At 34.8% G+C, this 16868-nt stretch overlaps 3 protein-coding genes and 1 non-coding gene across 4 annotated transcripts; 3 read left to right on the top strand and 1 right to left on the bottom strand.

Annotated features, from left to right (window-relative positions):
• Window positions 1-1770: 1770 nt before the first annotated feature.
• On the bottom strand, window positions 1771-8633 carry BNAC03G23610D. The gene is made up of 5 exons (XM_013828303.3): window positions 8603-8633; window positions 3323-3432; window positions 3016-3086; window positions 2472-2515; window positions 1771-2395 (listed from the first exon to the last, which is right to left on the bottom strand). The coding sequence occupies exons 1-5, from the start codon at window positions 8631-8633 to the stop codon at window positions 1929-1931; spliced, it is 723 nt and encodes a 240-aa protein (XP_013683757.2). The 3' UTR covers window positions 1771-1928.
• LOC106385467 lies at window positions 8340-10043 on the top strand. The gene is made up of 2 exons (XM_013825378.3): window positions 8340-8652; window positions 8815-10043. The coding sequence occupies exon 2, from the start codon at window positions 8853-8855 to the stop codon at window positions 9912-9914; it is 1062 nt and encodes a 353-aa protein (XP_013680832.2). The 5' UTR covers window positions 8340-8652; window positions 8815-8852; the 3' UTR covers window positions 9915-10043.
• A 146-nt stretch (window positions 10044-10189) lies between these two features.
• TRNAS-GCU lies at window positions 10190-10271 on the top strand. Its single transcript has one exon. It is a non-coding gene; the product is annotated as a tRNA-Ser (tRNA).
• A 6204-nt stretch (window positions 10272-16475) lies between these two features.
• LOC125582939 lies at window positions 16476-16868 on the top strand. The gene has a single exon (XM_048749407.1). The coding sequence runs from the start codon at window positions 16476-16478 to the stop codon at window positions 16866-16868; it is 393 nt and encodes a 130-aa protein (XP_048605364.1).

Raw genomic sequence — 16868 nt, forward strand, 5'->3', positions numbered from 1 at the left:
TTTATCTAAAATGAACAAGAAATATTAAATTTACCACCAAACAAGCCAATATCAGAGTTTTTTTATGGCATAACAGAGATTTTTATTTTATTCCCTTCTAGTGATAAAAACACAAAACTGTAGGCAATAGTCTTACTTGTTTTATGCAGACATCTATACTCCATTCGTTTTTAGACTGAGTTAAATTTAAATATAAAACTCAAAACAAATACTAAAGTCACACATCCGAATAGAAGAATGGAAAATTATAGAATGGAATTTTCAGTTTAATTAGGCAAAATGAGATATGCTAAAGTCACACATCTTAATAAAAAATATTAGTCTAAAACAATATTGAACTTAAAGGAGCCATTATGGGAAAATTTCAAAGACATGTAAATCAATAAAATTATATATAGTGAACACGATGGTTAGTATTTTCTAAATTTTTACAGTTGGAATGTTGGCTGTCCTGAATAAAAAGTACAAGATAATTACAAACCAATCCAAACAGTATTGATATCGTTGCAACACATACACACAAAGGTCGATAAACCTTATGGGGACATTTACTTAACTAACTCTATATTGCGTTGTTGAGAACGCTTCTATCCTATCTAATTACAGATATTGATGTTTTCAGCTAAAATAGTCTAATTTTTATGTAGTACCAAAGCCCTACCTAATTAAACTACGTTATCAATCCCCATCATACAGCATAATATAAACAAACAAATCACAATACACCAAACTAGAGTTGTACCCACTTTCTAGCCCCATTATTGAATCTTTTCAAGATACAAAATACGAGACATTATAATAACATCAGTTAGCTCTAAATCATTCCACAGAACGTCAGGTTAAGAGTAATCACATCAGTGATGAATGATATATCAAAGAAATAACAATAAAAAAAATCGATTGAACTGCTACACAGATTTAACAAAATCCAAATCTTGGAAGATTGGTGGTAGTGTAACTAGTGTTATCCAAAAACTGTAATTTCGACCAAGATCAGATGTTGGACATGTATTCACCAAGTATGTAATGGACTAAATAATTAATATCATATGCAACATCATCGGAAGCCCTAATATTTTTGTTTATCTTTTTGGTATATGAAAACGACTCCTATAAAAAAATTTAAAAATTAAAACGACTCCTAGACTCCTTAGAAATTCAAATTTGATAATGAATATATAAGTAGAAACAGAAAAAAAATGTTACGTGAATAATGAAGCACGTCAGAAAAAGTATATTTTAATAGATGTTACGTATGCAACAAAAATGAATTTATCGTAGATCCAAACGTAAATTTTGAGAATACATGAATTCCTCTTAGATCGTAAATTTGTATTGTAATTTGTTCAATGTCAATACTAAAAAAAAACTATAAAGCCAAATTTATAAAGCTGCAAATATACCATGCACTTTATATTGAATCTATAAATGTAAATTAATTGTTTTACTCGCTGGCCCGGCGCCTTACATACACATTCAACTTTCAAGGTATTAGACTCCCCATTATTGGCCTGCCTTGTACACACTAAGCTTAGGCTACAACTATAGTTTTGAAAATACCGTGGCTAATTATGGTTGAAATTGAAAAATAGTTCTCATGATTCTGCTAAAAAAGTAGAAAAACCAATGAATTATTAGTATTATTCACACTAGCTAAATTCTAGAAAGAGGTATCTAAAAAACCATTTTTAATTTTATTTATTTTTTTGTCATATTATTCTATTCTATTCCATTTATGCATCTAAAGTTCAACTGTGAAACCTTAATTAATGAAAAGGAAACATCCACCAAATATATATTGTATGATCAAGAGAAAACGCCAAGTCCTCGATCAATCGACAGGCACAGTGTTCATAAACATAGAGCTATGTCCATTGTCATTATGTACACAAACATATACACACAACTGTAAATGCTGATCGACGGACTTACTTATCATAAGCAGCAAACTGATCAGCAGGTGCACTTATCTCACTCTCAGTAGAAACCACAACATCAGCATTACCACTACTTGTGCTGGTTTGTCCAAGCAAACTACTTATGGAACGCGCCTTTACTATTCCAAGCTTCACTCTCTTCTTCTTCACTTCCATCACCACCTCCTTTTTCTCGCCGCCGCCACGACGGCCTGCACTCTTGTTCATGCTCCTTACCCTTCCTTTACCAAGATGATGCTCACAAAGAGAATACCCATAAAGAGTTTGCTGACAACATCTCCATCCCCTACCGTTAACGCGGCTGCACCGTGATCCTTCCTCTAATGCACCGCTCTTTTTGGCTCTCTTCTTCCCTTTTTTACCAAGATTAGCTTCTTCTTCCTCCTCATCATCTCCTTGTTCCTCGAAGCTTATAAAGCTTCTTCTCTTCCTCAAAGTAACAACATTCTTCTCGACAACTGTTATATATATATATACATACAAACGGTGAATGGTGCAACCAAAAAAACATAAAGCTAATCTCTCTATATGTACCTTGTGTTGAAGAGTCGGATTCTCCTAGGGGATTAACGTTCTTGCTGCGATTGTTTGAAGCAAGAAGAAAGAAAAACTTAATATAAAGAATGAAAGCGATCTATGAGTGCAATAAAAAGAAGAAGATAATAATAGAGCACACAATATAAGGGTTGATATGGGGACCATTCGTATAAGAGCATCCCATGCTAACGTGCACCATAATGAGGTGTGCATGTTTATAAGTATGATTGAGTTACTCATTTTCGCTAGCTACTACTCTTGTGTTCCCAAATGTTTTTGGTTGAGAAGAATGACAATTATATAAAACCATAACAAACGAAAATGAATTTACAACTTTCGAATTATAGATCAAACATCAATCGTTTCATCTGCCAAATATTATTGACATATAACAGAAGCTTTCTAGTACTACAAATCTTGATCCAAATTCACACCCAAAAACTTTGTATGATCTAATTAATAATTGCACCCACAAAGTTATAACAGAAAATGGAATGAATTGTAGATGAAAAGGTTCATAATGTTTATCAAATTCACTTACCTGCCAGATGCATCAGTACTACTCTTCACGTCTACATCATCATCATCATCATCATCATCATCCTCATCCTTCTAGAAAAATAAAAGTAAACGAAAATGAGTAATTAAACATTCCATTCTTATAAGATCTGCAAATGGAAAATAATTGTTCTCCAGTGTAAATTAAACCAATTATTTCCACACACACAAAAAAAAAAAATTAAAAAAAAGAATAATAAAATAAAAGGTCCGGTCTTCAGACAGCACAAACTGCACCCATGAATTTAAGTTATGTTTCTAATTAAATCTCAACGTACACTAAAACTCACCAAAGCTTTCTTCTCATTCTTCCTAATCACATCTCTTTGAATCAACCGATCAGCAACCGGCGACGGTGGTGGCGGAAGCTGAAGAAGAGAAGCAAGAACACCGTCTCTGTCTTAGCAATTTTAGAAAAATACTGATTTGGTGTTATGATTGGATAGCCAACAGTAAAATTATTTCAATATTCAAAATATAAATATAATTCAAATCCTATTTTGGTTATTTTCTATGTATTCAGTCAAATATTTTTTTTTTGATAACAATTCAATCAAATATTGTTTAAATTTATATGTTCTATATTACTTTTATAGAATTGAAGATTAATTCTCAAAAATTTGAGCAAACAATATGAAAATTTAATAGAAAATCTTTATCAATAGAGAAGTTTTTTATTTTTTTCAGAACCCCAAGATTTTGAATGTTTAATGAATATTTATATAAAATATCTGAATCTATTTAAATTTTTGAAAATTCAAAAAAGATGAGAAATACTATAATATAATAGATGTCTGAACGTCAATCTCTAATAGATTAATCTAGTTCAGCCGGTTAAATTTGAAATATTTTATATAAATATATAATGTAAAATAATCCCACTTTCGAAAAAGACTAGAGAATTGTTTGTTATTGAAAATACTGATTTGGTGTTATGATTGGATAGCCAACAATAAAATTATTTCAATATTCAAAATCTAAATATAATTCAAATCCTATTTTGGTTATTTTCTATGTATTCAGTCAAATATTTTTTTGGATAACAATGCAGTCAAATATTGTTTAAATTTATATGTTCTATATTACTTTTATAGAATTGAAGATTAATTCTCAAAAATTTGAGCAAACAATATGAAAATTTAATAGAAAATCTTTATCAATAGAGATATTTTTTTATTTTTTTTCAGAACCCCAAAATTTTGAATGTTTAATGAATATTTATATAAAATATCTAAATCTATTTAAATTTTTGAAAATTCAAAAAAAATGAGAAATACTATAATATAATAGATGTCTGAACGTTCATCTCTAATAGATTAATCTGGTTCAACCGGTTAAATTTGAAATATTTTATATAAATATATAATGTAAAATAATCCCACTTTCGAAAAAGACTAGAGAATTGTTTGTTATTGACTTAATTGTAGTTGTTGAACCGTGTTGCACATGTATAATGCTATATATATATATATATATATATATAATGAATTCATGTATGCTGATTTATTTTTCTTTTACGGCAAATCCTGTAATTTTTTTTGACTGAAGGCTTAAAATCCTGTAAATTGATAAATAAAACTAATGTTTTGTATATGAAAGCCTTTAAAAAAATTGTTTGTATATACTACAAACTTCTATACGGTTGACCATACATAGTTAACAACAATGCATACAGCAGATAACCTATAGACATTGGCCGAGAGGCTCGTGGGTTTCTTGCGTTTGCATGTGGACGTTCTTTAGTTTTATCCTTAAGTTAGAACATTATTTAGTTTCTCAATAAGTTTCTTATTAATAAAATATTGAAAATAGAGTAAAAGAGACTTCTCATTTCAACAATTTGGAGAAACTTATTAAAAACTCTCGAGACAAATTGTTTTTAAAAGTGATCCAATTTATTTTACAAATTAAAATTAATTATATCACTAATTACATTTACATATCAATACTTGATTGTTTAGGTTTCTTACAATTTAAAATTATCCTAGGCTATGTATGGATCAAAAAGATAGATTGAGTTATAACAATTACTGTAATTGTTCTAGCTCAATGAGATTTAAAATTCATGCAATTTACACACTACCGTAATTGGTCTAGCTCAATGAGATCGACATTGATTCGTTTCTTGTCGACTATTCTAATGAAATTAAGATGAATCTTGTTTCCACTTGTGATGAAGGATTCGAACCAACTCATCCACATTTTTAAAAAATTGTATAATCATCAATGTTTTGATATTTTTAACACATTGCTTAGTCGTTGGTTGAGTTGTTTTACGTGGCTCATGCGAGCTTGTTTTGTACGTAATGCAATTATGGTGAGGCCTTATGGGGATGTGGCAGAGCTGGAGATCGGTGGTCGTCAGAGAGGAGTCTCGATTGCTCCAAAGAGGGCACTGTAAATGAGAGTCATGCCTCAGCCACGGGATGTAAAAGATATATTTCTTGTCTCGAATATATTATATTTGCATGCTCTTGATTACTTTTATCATGTTGATTGCCGATAGAGGATATTGTTTGTTGTCCATGAAGCATCCTCTTAGTTAGGGGTGGAGGAGAAGTTTTATCCTTAAGTTAGAACATTATTTAGTTTCTCAATAAGTTTCTTATTAATAAAATATTGAAAATAGAGTAAAAGAGACTTCTCATTTCAACAATTTAGAGAAACTTATTAAAAACTCTCGAGACAAATTGTTTTTAAAAGTGATCCAATTTATTTTACAAATTAAAATTAATTATATCACTAATTACATTTACATATCAATACTTGATTGTTTAGGTTTCTTACAATTTAAAATTATCCTAGGCTATGTATGGATCAAAAAGATAGATCTAGTTATAACAATTACTGTAATTGTTCTAGCTCAATGAGATTTAAAATTCATGCAATTTACACACTACCGTAATTGGTCTAGCTCAATGAGATCGACATTGATTCGTTTCTTGTCGACTATTCTAATGAAATTAAGATGAATCTTGTTTCCACTTGTGATGAAGGATTCGAACCAACTCATCCACATTTTTAAAAAATTGTATAATCATCAATGTTTTGATATTTTTAACACATTGCTTAGTCGTTGGTTGAGTTGTTTTACGTGGCTCATGCGAGCTTGTTTTGTACGTAATGCAATTATGGTGAGGCCTTATGGGGATGTGGCCAGTGGCGGAGCCAGAAACTTTTTTTACCGGGGGCATAATTTTTTTTTCAAATAATATTTACTATTAAATAAATTATTTATATAAATAAATAAATATTTATTATTAAAAGTGATAAACAGCTGGTATTTTTAAATAAATATTTTTATTATTTATATGATTTAACATATAACTTAAATATTTTTAATAAAAAATGTATATGGTATTTGTAAAGAAAATAACCTAATCATGGCTCATGAGGAAATAATAAAAACTTAATTATCTCATCAAAATAGTAATGAAAAATATATAAAAGAGTTATTGAACAACGAAAGTTAACAAATCTCTTTAAATTAAATACAAAAATGCATTGAATATTTTGTCATGGATATCAGTGTACATGCAAAATAGGAAAGTACCAATTATTTATTACGAGTGATAAATACGAGATTAAAAAAAAAACTGAAATGGTGAGATGTGAGGCTTGAGCGAAGGTTTGGTAGGGACAAGAAGAAAATTTCAACGGGGGCAAGACAAGGTGATCTAGTGAAACTTTGGTTAATTACTTAACGATTTGGATAAATATTTTGTTTTATCTGGGGCAGCTGCCCCCCTCTCCACTAGCGTAGCTCCGCCACTGGATGTGGCAGAGCTGGAGATCGGTGGTCGTCAGAGAGGAGTCTCGATTGCTCCAAGGAGGGCACTGTAAATGAGAGTCATGCCTCAGCCACGGGATGTAAAAGATATATTTCTTGTCTCGAATATATTATATTTGCATGCTCTTGATTACTTTTATCATGTTGATTGCCGATAGAGGATATTTTTTGTTGTCCATGAAGCATCCTCTTAGTTAGGGGTGGGCGTCCGGGTTCGGATCGGATATTTCTGTATAAAAGTATAAAATCCGTTCGGGTATTTATGTACTTCAGGTCGGGTTCGAGTATTTTTCGGGTTCGATTATTTTTGATCGGGTTCGAATAATTAAATTTTGGAAAAAAAAATTAAATTTTTCATTTCTCAAATTTCTTGTATTTAAAAATATAACTTTCATTTAAATATTTTTTTATTGTTAATAAATTGAATAGTTAATAGATTTGCGCATAACATTTTGAAACTAAAAAAAAAGACATTAATTTGGTTATTGTTTTAAAATTTTGGATGTAACTTTTTGTTAATTCTTGAAATATAAAGTTTGATATGCATTTTAATTGAGTAGAAAATCATTGTCTCCGTAATTCTATGTATATCATATGAACTTAAAGTATGTGTAGTATCAATATAAATATTTTATATAAAATGAGAGATGTAAACTAGAAATATATGATTAATTATACATATGTTCGGTTATCTTCGGATATTCATTTGGGTTCGGATATTACCTGTTCGTGTTTAGATATCCAATCTCTCCTAATTCAATACCCGTTCGGATATTTTGCTACTTCGGTTCGAATTTCGGTTCGGATTTTTCGGATCAGGTTTGGATGTGGCTTTGGATATCGGATAAAGTGCCCACCCCTACTTAGTTACATTTGACATGTTTACTACTTTGACAATATTAATGAGGAAAATATCAGTTTGAACCAAAAACACATGCATGTTTTGAACAGGAAAATGTAGTAAGAGTTATTTGGTTGGTTATAAAAATTTACATTACAATATTATTTGGTTAATTAGTTGAAATTTCATGTAAATTACATGAAACATATAAAATTGATTCCAGAGAGAGTTTTTTTTAATCTAATTAAATAACATCAAAAGTTTGTTTTATCAGTATGAATACATATTAAAATTACAACTTATTAACTCACAAGAAATATTGTTAATTGAAAATAAGTTGGTACATTTGCATAGAGATGAGCCAATAGCCATGATACTTACTTAGTTATATTATTTTGGTAAGCTTATGTAATGTTTTAAAAATGAATAAAATTGATATGCTACGATTATTATTGCTGTGATTTTCCTTTAGTCATATAATTAAATTATATTTACCAAATTTAAATAATTATGATTCTAAACTTTGGTAAGAAAATAAAAAGTGTATATAGAAAAAGCCAAAATTGTACTATATGCATCAGGAGGTCAAGGAGACATCATAACCAATCCTGGCCGTCTATTAACAGGAAGGAAGGTGTATCGTCGCCGTGTGATATAGACGTCACGTCATTAATATAAACCGGAGCACAGACGATTACCGCACCTTCTCTTCCTCTCTGATTAAAATACAGAGCCTCCAAATTTATTTGATCGTTACAAAGGCCAGAGCTTTGGGTTTTCTCGAATGTTATTTTCAATCTGGGTTTTGAGAATTGGTGGGTTTTTGTGATTAGGTTTCAACAAATTTTGGTTTCGAGATCCACCGTTGTGTTGGGTAATGGAATAATAAACTTTCATCGATACGAACAAGACAAGAGACAATCATCTTCAATTTCATACTGTCGTTGTTCTTGCTCGCCTGTGTAATCATCGTTTGTTTTTGAGCGTGGGTAAGCTCTTGTTTATCTCACTTCTTCTGTTAATCTGAAATGGTGGAAGTCAAATTTACGAAAATCCACCAAAGTCATCTCTTTTTGTGTGTTCTTTCTCTTATGTTAATGATGTTGTGTTTTTTAAATGCCTTTGTTGTTTAATGGTATCATTCCATGCAGGAGAATAAAAAGGAATCGTTTTTTCGTTTGTTTTATTGATGGAAGAAGTGAACCTGGATTTGAATTTTGGTCCTGAGCCTGAGGCAAGTCTCGAGCCAGCAACGAGTAATGTTGCTGCGGGTTTGTCTGATGTGGCTAACGAACCATTTAACAGAGACTCTGAGTCTCTGAGAAGGCTTAGGACACGGCTCAGGTCAAGTTTCAGACGGAATAACAGTCTCCCAGCTCTTGCGGAGTTTCGTAACCCAATGATAGAATCGAGTCAGTTAATAATCAGTTCTGCAAATGGAGCTGCCTTGACAGCTGGTGGAGAAAGAGACAGCGAGGAGGACTCGAACAAGTGTGAGAATGGGAGCAAAGTGATGGAAGAAGAAGACTGTGTAAGGGAGGAGAAGAGTGTTGGAAGTAAAGGGAGCTTTTACGATTGTTATATATGTATGGACCTGTCCAAGGAACCAGTTGTGACTAACTGTGGCCATCTTTACTGTTGGCCTTGCCTTTACCGCTGGCTAGAGGTTTCAGTGGCGAAGGAGTGTCCGGTTTGCAAAGGGGAAATATCTGTGAAAACATTAACTCCTATCTATGGCCGTGGAGGAAAAATCAAAACAGAATCTGAAGAGGTTTCAGACACCACCAACAAGAAGAAGATCCCTTCAAGACCCCAAGCAAGGCGGGTTGAGAGAGTGAGGAGGAGTACACTTCAGAGGCCAGGTTATGTAGGGTCGGAGATTATTAACCGGTTTATGACTTCGAGGAGAGTTAGAGCAGAGCATAACCAGTCCAGTGCAGCGGTGGTTGCACCGGTATATGAAGAAGGAAGTGAAACCATGAGTGCTATGTCAATCTGGAGAGAGATGCTGAGAGGGAGAACTGCGAGGAACCAAGAGCGAAACAACGTTGCTAGTGTTGAAGACAGAGAATCGGTCTCAAGCATACTAGGTGTAATGAACTCGGAGAGTCAAGCTGATACTGCGGCTGAGATTGATTCTATGGTGACTGTTTCTAGTTCGTCTGTGGGAAGACCACATGAGAACGGTTCAAGGGTCTCTGACGTTGACAGTGCAGATTCTCATCCATTGAGGAGGAGGAGATTGGCTTAGGGTAGTTGAAAGCTGCAATCTTAATTGTTTTGGTTTTAGTTTTTTTTTTTTTTTTTTGGTATTTCTTCTAGTTTATGCTTAGAGATGATTTTTGAGTCAAATATTAATAACATATTCAGTTTCTAATTAGAGTACATCTGCTCAGATTTAAGTCATTGCAAACTTGTTTTATCAATCTGGTAGATAGAACATGAACTCAGTCGTTGGATTCTGTATTATTTCAGTCGAGTTGTGAATTTTGATATTAACTACATTTATGGATGTTAGAACAAAGAGTCGCTTTGGCCGAGTGGTTAAGGCGTGTGCCTGCTAAGTATATGGGATTTTCCCGCGAGAGTTCGAATCTCTCAGGCGACGAAGTTTTTTTCATTACCTTAATCAGAATCCAGAAGACGGCAAGGCTTTTGCTGAAGACTCATGTCATGTATCGAAATATTTCTCTTTACTCGAGAAATTGTGATTTATATTGAAAAATCTAAAAATATAGACGGAACATGAGTGTGTGGGGTTGTAACATGGTTGTAAAAAAAAAATGGTATTTTTATTGTTTTTTTTTTTGGTTTTTTTTTTGTCAAAGAAACATGGTATTTTTATTGTCGAACAAGAGCAAAAAATAAACGGGAAAATCGCATTTTTAACCTCAAAGGTGTAAAAAGGTAGCTGATACGCCCAAAACGGGAAGGATGGCTTTGGCCGGGTGTTTGATATGAACCGAGAAGGCGATGGCACTTCTGGAACTGGAATGGAATGAATGGATCGTCAAGAGATGCGGAATGACTCTTGATATACCACGATCTAAGGCTAACCACCTAAGAAACGATGAAGGTGTGTTGGCTAACCACCAAACGACACAAAAGATGATTGGCTGACCACCAAATCAACAAGCCGGTTCAAACCGATGAACTAGCTAAGAACTCTCTCTCTCACTCAGAGAAAAGAAGAATCGAAAATAAACAACAAAAATGAACTCAAACTTAGACTGATTTTATTATGAGAAGTGTTTACATATTTATACTACTTTAGGAATAGAAAAAGACTTAAGAATGTATTAAAGACAAACTTAGTAAATTGAATCTAGATGAGAAATTTAAAGACAATGTATTAAAACTCTTGGATCTCAGATCTGGTCAAAGAGACTCTTCGGCTAACGTCCAGGTTCGTCTGAACCAAGTGGTTCATTCGCGGTAAGGATCAAGATGTGGGCTGGACGATCCATACGGCCCAAATTCGCGAGAACAGAAGGTCTCCTGATTTGCAAATTGCATAACTCCCACATCTGAACTCCGTTTGATCTGATTCTTCTTCGAGGAGCTCCGTAATTGAGTTGAGAACATTCTCCAAGTGATTTCATGCGAAGAGGACTCGTTTGTTGGAAGATATGAGTCAAACAATGAACATATATCATTACTGCTTTCCATGATCAAGCCATGCATGTCTGTTTTGTCCGGTGTGCTACTCAAGGGCGCATCATTCCCTTCCTCTTCAAAAAGATTTGTCCTCAAATCTGGAACATTAAAAGGAAAAGAGTTATAAGCAAATGAATCATAATCAGAACATTGCTCACCTTGAGTTTGGTCCGGTTTTTGAATGGAAGAAGAGCTTTCTTGGTTTGCTTGACGACCACAGTTTTGTTCTTCATCTGGCCCTTCCTGCATTGACACAAAGCTTCCAAGACCAAAGTCATATGCACCAATACCAAGAGCATTCAAAGGACCAGAAAATTCATCCTTGTTCAAAACGTTTTCAGAATCCTTTTCAAACTCATAAATTAATTCAAAATTACTTGGATTCTCTGGTTGTAAAACAGTTAATTGCAAGCAAGATTCATCAGGAACTGATTCAGATTGAGAAGAAAATAATTTCTTATGTTCACAAGATTTCAAACCTGCCATTGGCTCATGTGTGTAGTCATCGAAAATTGGCAATGGATCTGAAAATTCTTCCTTTTCTGGCTCGGTTTCAACGTTTTCATTCTCCAAAGTCACCAACGGTTTCTGGTTTTGGCACTTGTTAGCATAATGACCGATCCTATGGCATTTGAAGCACCTGGTAGAATGAGCTTTGCTTGTGGGTTTCACAGCCTTGCTTTTATCAGAAGACAACACATTAGTTTTCAAATCACAATTTGAACGAGAAGAAGAATTACTTTGCTGTTTTGGTGCAGAAGAAGTATTGGTGTTTCCCTTCTTTTTAAGTTGTCGGACAACATGAATCGCCTTATGCAACATCTTTTCCAAGCTGGCATAAGTCTGAAGCTCGTTCTGGTCAAGCACATCACAGTTGCTTCTCTTGGCCTTGGTGAAGGGACGATCACCATTTCTGACCCTCTTCTCTTCATCATCGAACCTGTTTTGCCTCTTTCTTTGGTTTCTTTGTTTCTGCACAGAATCAAACTCATTAGGAGAAAAATGTTTCTTATCTCCAAAAATCAATTGCTTTTTTTCAAGCACGGTTTTAAAAGGATAATAAACATCTTGTTGTAGTTTTGAAGCCTGATTTGATTTCTTGTGAAGTCCAAACATCCTGAAAACACTTAACAAAAGAGTTAGCAAAGAAAATCCTCACACTCTCAAAGTGTTTAGCTCACGATTTTTAGGTGTCACTCAGAGTTCTTTCCACTGGTTCAAAGGATGATAGACAGTCAAAATTCAGCAATCAAAACTCAAAACAAACTTTTGTGGGAAAAGAAAAGAGAAAGAAAGATGAAGAGAATTTTGATATGGATCCGCTTTAACTGTCCTAAGACTGGGTTTCTCTTCAGCCAGCAGGGTTTCTCTTCCACCACTCCCCCTGGATTTCTCTTCAGAAGTGATTCAAACCAAAACTCTTTTTTTTTTTATCGATTTTTTTTTTATTTATTTTTTATATAATAGGCGATCACAAGGGAGTAAAGGAACAGCCCGGATCCAAGAAATAAGAAAAAGAAAAACGTGGAGAGATGAGAAGATGAAAGAGGAAAGAAAACAAACCAGCCAAAGTGGCTCCGATACCAAGTTGATACGCCCAAAACGGGAAGGATGGCTTTGGCCGGGTGTTTGATATGAACCGAGAAGGCGATGGCACTTCTGGAACTGGAATGGAATGAATGGATCGTCAAGAGATGCGGAATGACTCTTGATATACCACGATCTAAGGCTAACCACCTAAGAAACGATGAAGGTGTGTTGGCTAACCACCAAACGACACAAAAGATGATTGGCTGACCACCAAATCAACAAGCCGGTTCAAACCGATGAACTAGCTAAGAACTCTCTCTCTCACTCAGAGAAAAGAAGAATCGAAAATAAACAACAAAAATGAACTCAAACTTAGACTGATTTTATTATGAGAAGTGTTTACATATTTATACTACTTTAGGAATAGAAAAAGACTTAAGAATGTATTAAAGACAAACTTAGTAAATTGAATCTAGATGAGAAATTTAAAGACAATGTATTAAAACTCTTGGATCTCAGATCTGGTCAAAGAGACTCTTCGGCTAACGTCCAGGTTCGTCTGAACCAAGTGGTTCATTCGCGGTAAGGATCAAGATGTGGGCTGGACGATCCATACGACCCAAATTCGCGAGAACAGAAGGTCTCCTGATTTGCAAATTGCATAACTCCCACATCTGAACTCCGTTTGATCTGATTCTTCTTCGAGGAGCTCCGTAATTGAGTTGAGAACATTCTCCAAGTGATTTCATGCGAAGAGGACTCGTTTGTTGGAAGATATGAGTCAAACAATGAACATATATCATTACTGCTTTCCATGATCAAGCCATGCATGTCTGTTTTGTCCGGTGTGCTACTCAAGGGCGCATCATTCCCTTCCTCTTCAAAAAGATTTGTCCTCAAATCTGGAACATTAAAAGGAAAAGAGTTATAAGCAAATGAATCATAATCAGAACATTGCTCACCTTGAGTTTGGTCCGGTTTTTGAATGGAAGAAGAGCTTTCTTGGTTTGCTTGACGACCACAGTTTTGTTCTTCATCTGGCCCTTCCTGCATTGACACAAAGCTTCCAAGACCAAAGTCATATGCACCAATACCAAGAGCATTCAAAGGACCAGAAAATTCATCCTTGTTCAAAACGTTTTCAGAATCCTTTTCAAACTCATAAATTAATTCAAAATTACTTGGATTCTCTGGTTGTAAAACAGTTAATTGCAAGCAAGATTCATCAGGAACTGATTCAGATTGAGAAGAAAATAATTTCTTATGTTCACAAGATTTCAAACCTGCCATTGGCTCATGTGTGTAGTCATCGAAAATTGGCAATGGATCTGAAAATTCTTCCTTTTCTGGCTCGGTTTCAACGTTTTCATTCTCCAAAGTCACCAACGGTTTCTGGTTTTGGCACTTGTTAGCATAATGACCGATCCTATGGCATTTGAAGCACCTGGTAGAATGAGCTTTGCTTGTGGGTTTCACAGCCTTGCTTTTATCAGAAGACAACACATTAGTTTTCAAATCACAATTTGAACGAGAAGAAGAATTACTTTGCTGTTTTGGTGCAGAAGAAGTATTGGTGTTTCCCTTCTTTTTAAGTTGTCGGACAACATGAATCGCCTTATGCAACATCTTTTCCAAGCTGGCATAAGTCTGAAGCTCGTTCTGGTCAAGCACATCACAGTTGCTTCTCTTGGCCTTGGTGAAGGGACGATCACCATTTCTGACCCTCTTCTCTTCATCATCGAACCTGTTTTGCCTCTTTCTTTGGTTTCTTTGTTTCTGCACAGAATCAAACTCATTAGGAGAAAAATGTTTCTTATCTCCAAAAATCAATTGCTTTTTTTCAAGCACGGTTTTAAAAGGATAATAAACATCTTGTTGTAGTTTTGAAGCCTGATTTGATTTCTTGTGAAGTCCAAACATCCTGAAAACACTTAACAAAAGAGTTAGCAAAGAAAATCCTCACACTCTCAAAGTGTTTAGCTCACGATTTTTAGGTGTCACTCAGAGTTCTTTCCACTGGTTCAAAGGATGATAGACAGTCAAAATTCAGCAATCAAAACTCAAAACAAACTTTTGTGGGAAAAGAAAAGAGAAAGAAAGATGAAGAGAATTTTGATATGGATCCGCTTTAACTGTCCTAAGACTGGGTTTCTCTTCAGCCAGCAGGGTTTCTCTTCCACCACTCCCCCTGGATTTCTCTTCAGAAGTGATTCAAACCAAAACTCTTTTTTTTTTTATCGATTTTTTTTTTATTTATTTTTTATATAATAGGCGATCACAAGGGAGTAAAGGAACAGCCCGGATCCAAGAAATAAGAAAAAGAAAAACGTGGAGAGATGAGAAGATGAAAGAGGAAAGAAAACAAACCAGCCAAAGTGGCTCCGATACCAAGTTGATACGCCCAAAACGGGAAGGATGGCTTTGGCCGGGTGTTTGATATGAACCGAGAAGGCGATGGCACTTCTGGAACTGGAATGGAATGAATGGATCGTCAAGAGATGCGGAATGACTCTTGATATACCACGATCTAAGGCTAACCACCTAAGAAACGATGAAGGTGTGTTGGCTAACCACCAAACGACACAAAAGATGATTGGCTGACCACCAAATCAACAAGCCGGTTCAAACCGATGAACTAGCTAAGAACTCTCTCTCTCACTCAGAGAAAAGAAGAATCGAAAATAAACAACAAAAATGAACTCAAACTTAGACTGATTTTATTATGAGAAGTGTTTACATATTTATACTACTTTAGGAATAGAAAAAGACTTAAGAATGTATTAAAGACAAACTTAGTAAATTGAATCTAGATGAGAAATTTAAAGACAATGTATTAAAACTCTTGGATCTCAGATCTGGTCAAAGAGACTCTTCGGCTAACGTCCAGGTTCGTCTGAACCAAGTGGTTCATTCGCGGTAAGGATCAAGATGTGGGCTGGACGATCCATACGACCCAAATTCGCGAGAACAGAAGGTCTCCTGATTTGCAAATTGCATAACTCCCACATCTGAACTCCGTTTGATCTGATTCTTCTTCGAGGAGCTCCGTAATTGAGTTGAGAACATTCTCCAAGTGATTTCATGCGAAGAGGACTCGTTTGTTGGAAGATATGAGTCAAACAATGAACATATATCATTACTGCTTTCCATGATCAAGCCATGCATGTCTGTTTTGTCCGGTGTGCTACTCAAGGGCGCATCAGTAGCACTTTAAACCTCCACGGTCGAAAACTCTCACTTCAAACCCTCAACCTATTTATGCTAACATAATAAACCTTCGACTTGGCCTCCGTCTTTTCGTCGTCGGAATGAATAACGGAACAGTAGACTCCGTTAACAGAACAGTAAACAGACGTTTTAATTAAAAAAACGTGTTAAATGGCTGCTCTTCTTACGGTATAAAATCCCAAAATCGAATTGGGGATCTAGGGTTCTTAACAGAAAAATTGAAAGTGAGATTTTTCCAGAGAGAGCTCAACAATGTCTGAGAGTGTGAATTTTCAAAGTGCTTGTTCTCAAAGTGTGATTTCGTCTTCGAGGTACAACAATGGTGTTCTTTGCCATTGTAAATGTGAAGCTCCCATTGTGAGGGCTTGGACTCGGGAAAACCCAGGTCGCAGATTCTATGGTTGCAGAGGTTTTGGAGTTGGGAATGGGCATGAGTCTTGTAACTTCTTTCGCTGGTATGATGTGGAGAAACCACATGGATGGCAATATCTTGCCTTACAGGAGATGGCAATATCTTGCCTTACAGGAGGCGAGAGAAATAATGCAGGAGCAGAAAGAAGAGATTGCAAATCTGAGGGCCAAGGTAAGATCATTAACTCATGAATGCTCCAGCGAATTTTCAAGGGAACTAGAAGATGAAATGAAGGAGAAAGGTGAAGAATGTGAAGCTCTCAAAAGGGAAGTGTTGATTCTAAGTGAGAGGAGCTCTATGCTTCGTAATTCTCTTGTTGCTTCATATGTTGGATTTGGTGTGGTTGTTGGAGGGATAATGGTGATGTCGAGGTGGTGA

The sequence above is a fragment of the Brassica napus genome, chromosome C3 (genome assembly GCF_020379485.1).
Source record: "Brassica napus cultivar Da-Ae chromosome C3, Da-Ae, whole genome shotgun sequence".
NCBI classification, from domain to species: domain Eukaryota; kingdom Viridiplantae; phylum Streptophyta; class Magnoliopsida; order Brassicales; family Brassicaceae; genus Brassica; species Brassica napus.